General features: G+C 40.6%; 1 protein-coding gene across 2 annotated transcripts; it reads left to right on the plus strand.

Annotated features, from left to right (window-relative positions):
• The first annotated feature begins 596 nt into the window (after positions 1 to 596).
• Positions 597 to 9,191, plus strand: EIF1B (eukaryotic translation initiation factor 1B). 2 transcript variants are annotated; one of them, XR_014849836.1, is made up of 5 exons: positions 597 to 908; positions 3,014 to 3,177; positions 3,862 to 3,963; positions 4,545 to 4,781; positions 6,106 to 9,191. XR_014849836.1 is itself a non-coding variant. In XM_085051325.1 (4 exons), the coding sequence occupies exons 1-4, from the start codon at positions 878 to 880 to the stop codon at positions 4,587 to 4,589; spliced, it is 342 nt and encodes a 113-aa protein (XP_084907451.1). In that variant the 5' UTR covers positions 597 to 877; the 3' UTR covers positions 4,590 to 4,932. The 2 variants fall into 2 exon arrangements, 1 of the variants encoding a protein (XP_084907451.1); XM_085051325.1 differs by lacking the exon at positions 6,106 to 9,191 and having other exon boundaries at positions 4,545 to 4,932.
• Positions 9,192 to 9,649: the final 458 nt, after the last annotated feature.

Here is a 9,649-nt window from a genome sequence, read left to right on the forward strand (position 1 = left end):
GATGTGAGTGTGGAAGAGCCTCCATGGGCATCACCCTTGCCGGAGCACAGGGGTCCCTGAAGGCAGTCAGCATGGGGAATGAGGGGCTCCGGCAACACACCAGTGGTGCTGTCAGGGATCCACTGAGAGGAGCATTGATGTGACAAAGGACACTGGGGTGCTGGAGGGGCTCCAGAGAAAAGCAATGAAGCTGGCAAAGGGTTTTGAGCACAAGTCCTATGAGGAGCAGATGAAGGAGCTGGGGGTGTTTAGCCTGGCAAGTAGAAGCTCAGAGGTGACCTTATCCCTCTCTACAACGGCCTGAAAGGATGGTGTAGCCAGTGGCCATCAGTCTCATCTCCCAGGCAACCAGCAACAGGACAGGAAGATGTAGCCTCAGCCTGCACCAGGGGAGGTTTAGGTTGGAAAAAGCGGATTACACGCTGGAATGGGCTGCCCAGGGAGGTGGTGCTCAGTGCCATGGCGTGGCTGCCGTGCTGCCGTTCGGTCACGGCTCGGCCTCGCTGAGCTCGGAGGTCTCTCCAACCGAACCGACCCGTGACCGCCCCGGGCAGCTCAGGCCCGTCACGCGCGGGACGCCATTTTGTGGGAGCGCGGCGGGCGGCGCCCGTTGCCGTCCGTGCCGTGGGGCGGTGCGGCCAGGGGCGGGGGGTCCCTCCCTCCACGTCTTATTTCCCTTTGCGCCTCCTCCTCCTCCTCTTGCTCCTTCTTCTCGCTCTCTCGCTCCCTGTCGCGTTCGCTCCCCGCGTCCCTCTGCTTTTGTTACCCCTCCCCTTGCTCCCTCCCGCTCCCCGCCCCTGCGTGGCACTGCGGAGCCGGAGACGTGACCCGAGCGGACTCGCTTCCCCGCAGCTCCAGCTTCTCGCCGCAGAGTCGCATGTCCTCGATCCAGAACCTCCAATCCTTCGGTAAGAGCCGCCGGCCCGCAGCCACCCCCGCAGCTACCCCGTGGACAAACCCACCCATCTCCCCCGGCCGCCTGGTCCTGCCCCCGCTTTCCCGAGGCCCGCGGGCCCCCCGCCCCGCGGTGACATTGAGCGGCTGTCGCCGTCGCCGCGTTGCTCCGTGAGGCAGCGCCGGCCGCTCGTCCTTGTCCTCGCCGGCCCCGGGACGTGCTCGGTGTGTGCGGCGGAGAGACCCTCGGCAGGGAGGCTCAGCCGCTCGCCGCTCCCGCAGGAGGTGCTGCCATGTTCTCAGCTCTGTCACCCTGTGTCAAGGGCTCGTATCCTCTGCTGAGGAAATAATTTCGTCAGTTACAGTCGGTTTGCTGCCTCCTCTTATCCTCAGCAATGTCCCAAAGCGTGGTACAAGCCCTGCAGAGGTTATTGTTTCTATAGTGAGCTGCGCAGATGGCCGATCATTTCTCTGCTATCAGCAGGGAAGTTTAACTGTGCCGGGCCAGCGTTCTCTCCCTCCTTTATCTATAAGCAGCACAAGTGAGCAAATTAGCAATTTATACAGTAATGTCAGGCTTTTGATCGCAGCTTTGACTCTAATCTTCTGCACGTATAAGCCATGCGAGAAGGTTACGTTCAGTCATGATTTGGGAGCTCACCCTGTGCTTAAGGCAGGTGCTGCCCAGAGGATTTGTTTGAAGGGATCCAGTGTTGACACCTACAGTGCTGGCTGATCTCCAGCCTAGAGCCCTAAACTCTGCCAAGTTATCTTGGCTTATCTCCAGCCTAAAGTCCTAAACTCTGCCAAGTGATCCTCATGCCCAAGTCCTCTTTTTCTTTCACTTTTTCTTTGACTGAAATTTTCTATTAGTTTGCACAAGTTTTGGGAGACAGTAAAATTCAGCATGGTTTAACAAATTCCATAGTAGAAGTTAAGCTAGTCAGTGTTGCCAATTCTGTGCTTCTTTCCTGTGGTGCTTGAATTCTCATTATGCTTTCAGTGCCTTTAATGCTTATGTCATTATTGTTTCTACAAGGATCTGTCAGCTTGCAGCTGAACTACTTCTTTTTGTATTTCTGCTGAAGTTTTACTCATTTGGGGCATTTCTTTCTAGTGGATGGCAAAACTTGATTAGTAGATCTGAGTTTTGAATGGAAGTTTGGGAAATTGTAGTTTGCATGGCTATTGAGCCTACATGGACTGTTCAGTATCATTCTGATTAGTACAAAAATTACTTGTGATTATTCTTTAAAAGTAATAAAGTACTTCATGCTTCAATGTTTATTTGGAACTACTGATTAGGAGACTTGTAGAGCTGTAAAATTTCTTGATTGAGCACTAAGTATGTTTTTGTGAAGTACAGAGAATAAAAAGTGTTTACTGAGAGCCCCACTTCTTTCTAAATGCCTTCCTTTTTTATCTGTGCTAGATAAATGCTAAGCTTGGAAGAATTTTAGAACTGACCTTTCTTTAGTCAAAGCCTAAATTCATTTTGTTACATTTCTTGACTAAAGTTGATGACTGGAGAAGTTCTGGTTTACAGGCAGCCTCTGACATCTGTTAGAGTGAATCTCTCTTTTATTTCTTTTGGTAACCAGGAGTTGCATCCATGCCTTAACATGCTGGTAGTGTGGTATGAGACTTCTGTTCTGGAACTCGAAGGGAATGTGTGTTCTAGAGCTTTTCTGTTTTTCTGTTCTTAACAGTTGATCTGATAGGAGATACAGTTGCTTTATTTCACTTTAAATGGATTTGGCTGTGTAAAACTTAGGTGCATTTGATGTTGTCTCTGAACCATGTTTTCAGATTCAGAGCTTCAGGATTTACAGTTTGCAAGAACCAATGAAGTGAACTGATACCGTAGCAGAAAATTGTTCATACCTGGAAGAAACTGGGTGTGTGGTAGTTGAGAGGATGTCCTGAGTACATAATGAGACTTAATGCAGCTGTAGAAAAAAGCACTCTGGTTTTAATTGTGTTTTTAAACAGGGATTAAACATCAAGGTTTTACCCTGAATATAATAATAATTTATTGTGAAGTGAGAATCTTCCTTCTTAGTTTTGAGCTTGGGTGTTTTTCTTTGTGGGAATTACACGGATCTTTTTCCTCCTGCAGACCCCTTTGCTGATGCAACAAAGGGTGACGATTTACTCCCGGCGGGGACAGAGGATTACATTCATATAAGGATCCAGCAACGAAACGGAAGAAAGACACTAACAACTGTTCAGGGCATTGCAGATGATTATGACAAGAAGAAACTTGTGAAAGCTTTCAAAAAGGTAAAGTTGCTGATTTGATTTGCTTTGATAATAATTCTATATAAAGGAATAAGGTAGCTTTTAATACTAAGTAACAAAATATTTATTTCACTTGATTCTTTCCAGTGCACATCACTTTCATATTCGAGTCCTTTCCCTTTCTCAAAACACTTAGCAGTGTGTAGTGACAGGGATTTTTTTAAAAAGTTAAACATTTCTGGCTTACAAAGAAGTAAATAATTTCACTTACATTTCACAGATATATGGCTTTTTTGATGCAAAGAATAAAATCGGTTTAAAGTAGAGCTGGTTTTTATTCCTGCCTCTGTTACAGCTGGGTTGTTGCTCAAAATACAGGCTTTTAGTTTTGCCAGGATAAAAATACTTATTTTAAAATAGTGTGGAGTTGAAAGGCTGTATCTTATGACATTGTTTTTCATTCTTGCAATGACTGTTGACCATTTCCTTCTGTGCAGTAGCTAATCCTGTCATTGCCTGAATTTACCATCAGCAATTTAGTTTTTGTATGTATCAGCAGATATGTTCCAATTGCTCTCAAAGCCAGTAAAATAGATCTAACCTTTGCCTGGCTTGGAATCAAAATTTAGTAAGCAGCTTCTGAGACAAAGTTCTTCTGAAAAGACTGACTAAGCAAAATCATGATGTACATCGGATGTCTTATAAAATGAATGTTTCTCTCTCTAGAAATTTGCTTGTAATGGTACTGTGATTGAGCATCCTGAATACGGTGAAGTTATCCAGCTGCAAGGTGACCAGAGGAAGAACATTTGCCAATTCCTCTTGGAGGTGAGGGATTGCAGATTAATATCTAAACCTCTCTGGAAGCAGTAGGGTGATAGGTGGTACTGATGCTAATTAACCAGCTAAAGATGGCCACTACAGTTCCTTTGTATTTTCAGCCAGAAAGTAAAATGACACTTGTAGAATGAGAGTAAGCCTTTGGTAAGAATCAAAGCCCTGTAGAATGCCTTTGCCCAGTTACAGCACACCACTTGTTCTCTGGCAGTGCAACTTGAGCTCTGTGCTTGTAAAATCAAGTGTTCAATGCAAACCATAATCGTGAGACTGAAAACACTATAGAGGAAAGAGGCTTCCTCTGATGCAAATGATAATGCAGAGTTGTTAGCCTGACAAAGAATAAGTCTTAGGACTACAGAACAAATCAGATGTCTGATAAGATTTTCTTTTTGTTTAGTCAATTCTTCTGCTTGGCCCAGGAATGTTCTGTAAACTAGAAAAATGTTTCATTGAGTATATACACTGTATAGCAGTTTCTTTAATCAAAGTGTGAGATTGTGGTAACTTGATATTGCTGTAATAGCCTAAGTATGTAAGCTTTACTAAAATACATTATTTTTCTCCTCCAGATTGGCATTGTCAAGGAAGAGCAACTGAAAGTTCATGGTTTCTAACATACCTGTAACTCTTATGAAGAATCCGGCAGTATTGATCTTACCTATCCTGGCTCTTCTGTGAAAAATGAATCTTTGCAGTGAATGGACTTCCCTGTTACCTGAACATTTACAATTTGATTCAGATTTGCATGACTGCATGAAACAGGTGGTGTGTAGACTAGAAACACATAAGAAAACATCAGTAAGATGGTAATGAAGACACTTGTGAACTTTAACACATTTCCAATGGAAATGTATTAGTGATGATTGTTCAGTTTAGTGCTCTCCACCTGAGTTAAATGTGTGAGTTTTATTCAAATAGTGTGTGTTGTTGCTTAAAAATAAAAGTTTATTCATATAATTTCTGGGATATTTTAAATGCTTTAGCCTAAGTTTTAAACTACTACTGCAGCCTTGCTGAAGAATGGTTGAAATGCTTTATGGCAAGTGTCTCTCATTGCTGATTGAAGAAATTGGAAAGTCTACATGATTAAGTACTAGCTGATTAATCAGTAGATTAGCTTGATGTGATCTTACCCTGTAGCTGTAAGACTAGAGCTTTAAAGCTTGTAGTGTAGGTGTACCTTAGTAGCAGCATAATAAAACATCAGTTGTTTGCTGTGTAAGTAACTGGATCTTCTCTAAAATTTATTGCAGTGACTGTGAGGCATTAGCGTGAAGCAAAGTAGGGGTAAAACAAGCTGAACTCCTCAAGACAAAACATTTGGGCAAAAGTCCCAAAACTTTTGAAGGAAGTGGATGAGATATTGTATCTCCTGTGTCACTGACTAAGGGGAAAAGACATTGCATTGACTTCTGCCATGACTGTGCATTTAAAGTTGGCAAGCAGAGTGCTTGAATGAGCTGGTGGTGTTAGCTGCAGGAGTAGGGAAGGGAACATGTTCTACGCTGATCTTCTCCATGTTATGAAAAGTTTTCTTAGGATTAATGGTTGACACTGAGGGTTTTGTAGTGATGTTTGGGTGTTACTACACAAAGCTGATCTGGTTTACTTTCCTAGAAGGCAATTCATTCAGCATTACTAGAAGTTACAATAGGTTTGTACCACCATAATTTTAAGCTAGTTTTAGTTAGCTGTAGGCATTTGGTATTCTGGTTGTAAGATATGTCTCTTGAAGAATGAAATTAATCCATTTGGTGAAATATGCACAGGCTGTCTTCCTTTCTGGCTAGACACAGAATTTTTTTTTTTAAACAATTAAAAACAAGTGGAGCTGCAAAACCATAATAAAGTGGGAAATGTTTAAAAAACTTCATGTGATACCATGTATTCTCTGGAAAGAAAGGAAGAGACATTTCTTTACTGCTAAGACTTAGTAATAACTTAGTCAGAAAAGAAATAATTGATGAAATTAATAGAGTAATTGTTTACTTCCCAAGTAAACATCAAGAATAGGTAAAGGTGTATTACATAATATCACGTGTACCTGTACTTTATTTCCTATTCATATTTGCCTTTCTAAACAGAAATGTTTCATTTTAACTCAATTGTACTGTTTTCCTCTTTTTTTAGATTTTTGAGTTCAGATATGGACCCTTACGGCACTAGCAACAATTAGGGAAGCATTATATGACAATTTCTTTCTCCGTCTGGTCTAGAAAATTTCACTTGTAAAAATCTAGTTTCTGAATCTCCGCAAATTCTGTCTGATGTTACAGATCTTAACTGTTCCAGAGAAAGGATGTTCCAGAAGCTTCTATACTGTTAAGGTGCAATACGTTCAGGAGGAGGGAATGCCTGCTGCAAAACGCAAAATACCCGCATACCAAATGAAAATCCAAAAATAAAGCTTATGCAAGTCTTGCAGATGAGCAGAATAAAATCATTCTACTGCAAGTTTACCTAGTCCTGATTCTTAAGTGCTAAACTAATCAATCTTTTGTGGCTATATAGCAATTAATGATTTTCATTTTATCACATGCCAGAAAAACTGATGTTCTCATTTAAAGCTTGTTCTCCTGCCCAAGAGGAAAAACAACCATTATCTTCTATTTCACTGGTATCTCATAAGTACTTCTAGTGGGCTTTGAATTGAAGATTAACAAATGACTAGCAGGTCTCGTGTTACTGAGTCAGTCTTCATTTCAGATGGCATTCCATTAACTTCTGCTACCTAAGCTTGAGTCATTTCTCCATAGTAATTCTGCTTGGAATGAAAAGGAAAAATCCTTGGTTTTCTTCCTCCTCATTTAAAAATCATTTCTAATGGGAGGATCCTTGCAATTGGTAGGTGGCTTGGGTGGAGATGCTTGTTTTGACCTTTGAAGGGCAGAATTATAAGAAGATGGAATAAGAAGTAACACATTTGAAGTTTTAAAGAGGTGAGATTTATTGTGACTACAAACCATTTAATCTTTCTAGAAGAAAAGCAGAATTTTTTGTCCTCAAGTGTTTTAAACCAAACCAGTGTTTCCAAGATTGTAATTAGCCTTGTTACAAGCCCAAACCTCTTTGTATGTTCTAGATGAAAGGCTTCGACAAGATCATGTTTTGTCATCTTATTCTGAAACTTCTTTGTGAAAGCTAAAATTATTTGGAATACATATCCATGTTTTAAGAATGCTGAAAATGAAGGCTTTGGAAAAGAACTGTTTAAAGTGCTGCCACGAAAATCTGTTTTCAGGATAAAGGCAGGTTTCAATCTTTTTATCTATTCCAAAATAGGTTAAAAAATGTTAAAAGATGGGGCCCATAATTGTCAAGGTGGTAAAAAGGAGCTTATAATAGAAAACTCTCCAGAAATTCACTAGTAGGACTTGAGGCTGGCCAAGCTCAAACTGCAAAGAGCAGTGGTTTGTTTTTTGTTGGAATGTTGTGGAGTCTGGGTCCTTCAGACTTACAAGTCAAGATTGCCTTCTTAGTTATACTTAGGTGTAATCTCTTAGGTGTTACTGGATGTAGAAACTTGTTTCAAATTCACAGCCTTGTGCATAGTTTTATTCGGCTGCTCTAGCTGACTCTGAGTTGATAGACTGGAGCAAGATGTTGCATTGATAAATTCATTGAATTGTCTGTTCTGAGTCTACATCTACTTAATGAAACTGCAAGCAGTGAAACCTTCGCTTCCCAAATGCTGGTAGCAGTTCTTACTTGTAGAATATGAAATTTAGTAATTTAAGTCTGTAAACTGCCTACTTCCTCTTCCTGTGTGAGCTGTCAGGCCCTTGACTGTGGTCTGCTAAATCAGACTCTGTGTCTGAGAGGTGAGCATGAGGAGCACAGCTATGGGCAGATAATTGTCTCGAGTGGAATAACCTTTGAAAAGAGGAATGCCTGGGCTGTGTGTGCATACTATTCATTGTGTCAGTGGCTTTACTTAAACATTGATTCCTGAACTGCATTTTTGCACTGCCTAAATGAAAAACATTTTGTTTTGGAGAGCTTCTTGGAGGGGGGAGGAGGGAACTAGTTAAAAAAACCGTCTTAGGACATACATTTATATCTGAAGTAATTTTTCATTAACTTAGATTCCTGGACTGGAAGACCTCTGTAACATTGTTATTTCTCTCTCTCTCTCTGTATCTTTAAAAATCCTAGTTAAATGTCCTTGAGAGTTTGACATTTAAAGCTCTAAATACATCTAAAGCCATTATGAAACTTTAAATTGTGAAGAGTCATTGAAGCTTAAGTTTCAAATATTTGAAATAATAAGTTAGGCAGACCTCCTCATTTTTTCTTATTACTGCCATCCTGCTTGTGGTTGGTATGTAGATGCCCTGAAGATGCATGTGTTATTTACAGCCAGGAAGTAATCAGATATCCCTGCTGTAATGCCATACCCTGTTTGTTGGGGTGTTTTTTAATTGTATCTGATGTGCTGCATTCTTGCAGGCTGTACTACTCTCATTTTGCAGTATAGAATGGATGTACCTTGAGTTCCAGTCAGCAATTATCTTTTCCTCAATCCTTTTGCAGGGCTCTGGTGTACAAGATCCATGTGTTACACCTTTAAGTGGCTCAGCAGTTCCTCACACTATGTGACAATATATACAGGATTGATATTTAGCCAGTTAAAGCAGGGGGTGGGGGGCATTTTTTATGGCTCCCTTTGGGACACAGTAGGGATTACTGTCCCTTGTGTCTGGTCAGTGTTGGTTGGTGTCACTGAGCATTCCTCTAGCTAATGTGCTACTGCCACTGGGGAGACAAAAGTGGTCTTAGAGAGTCCTGTGTATTTAAGTACTATGACTTTCTACATCCATAGTCAGGAATCTGTATGGCAACATGAAGTTTGTTTTCCAGTTCCCAGACCAAAAGCTCTTGAGATCATTAAGGGAAAAATGGCATAGTTTTATGTTTTCTGTATAGATACTTCATGCGTACTGTTTCCAGTTTAGATTAAAAATACAAAAATAATCTCAAAAGAGGATTTGTACGTGGCTTGCCTTCTTTAAGTTTGCTATGTGCTTGTCATTGATCTCTTAATGAACAAGTCTTAACCTGTATTGGAATATTGCTACCGAGCTGAGACAACAAAGTCTTTTGAAATAAAGTGTGCCAGTGTCATTTGATGTATGCTTTTCTAAAACAAATGGAATCTTATGCTGTTGTTAAGGAGGATTTTTCTTTTGGTGGAAGATAAAAGGAACATAATTTAATAGAGATGTGTGTGATCCTTTTGTAAAATCAGTTTTGATTTCATACAGAAATGTTATATTTCCTCCCTTAAATTTCTAACATAATCTGTATAAACAACTTAAAAGTACTGTGACTTGTCCTGAAATGTCATAGCACTAAAACAAGATGATCTTACTGGCTTGAGGTCTAAAAGTTTGGGTAGAAGAGGATCATCTAATTTCTTGAATAAGCAAAATGCACAGTATTTTAGGCTAAAGACAGTAATGGGCTCAAATCTGGTTTCAGCTCTTTTAAAATATCTTGCATCTGTGAAATGTGACACCACATTTCTGAAATGAATTTTGGGTCTGATTAAAAGTACTTGTGTATACAAGAAGTGGGGTTATTTTTATTATTTTTTGTTTTTATTTACAGGCCATCTTTGCTGTGATTATGCAAAAAAAAAAAAAAAAAATTTTGAAAACCCACACAACACATG

This window comes from Lichenostomus cassidix, chromosome 2 (genome assembly GCF_008360975.1).
Source record: "Lichenostomus cassidix isolate B80296 chromosome 2, HeHo_3.0, whole genome shotgun sequence".
Lineage (NCBI taxonomy): Eukaryota > Metazoa > Chordata > Aves > Passeriformes > Meliphagidae > Lichenostomus > Lichenostomus cassidix.

Coding starts and splice junctions, on each gene's coding strand:
- EIF1B (XM_085051325.1), top strand. CDS start 878: ATGTCCTCGATCCAGAACCTCCAATCCTTCG. Junction 909..3,013: donor CCAGAACCTCCAATCCTTCG/GTAAGAGCCGCC, acceptor TTCCTCCTGCAG/ACCCCTTTGCTGATGCAACA. Junction 3,178..3,861: donor TTGTGAAAGCTTTCAAAAAG/GTAAAGTTGCTG, acceptor TTCTCTCTCTAG/AAATTTGCTTGTAATGGTAC.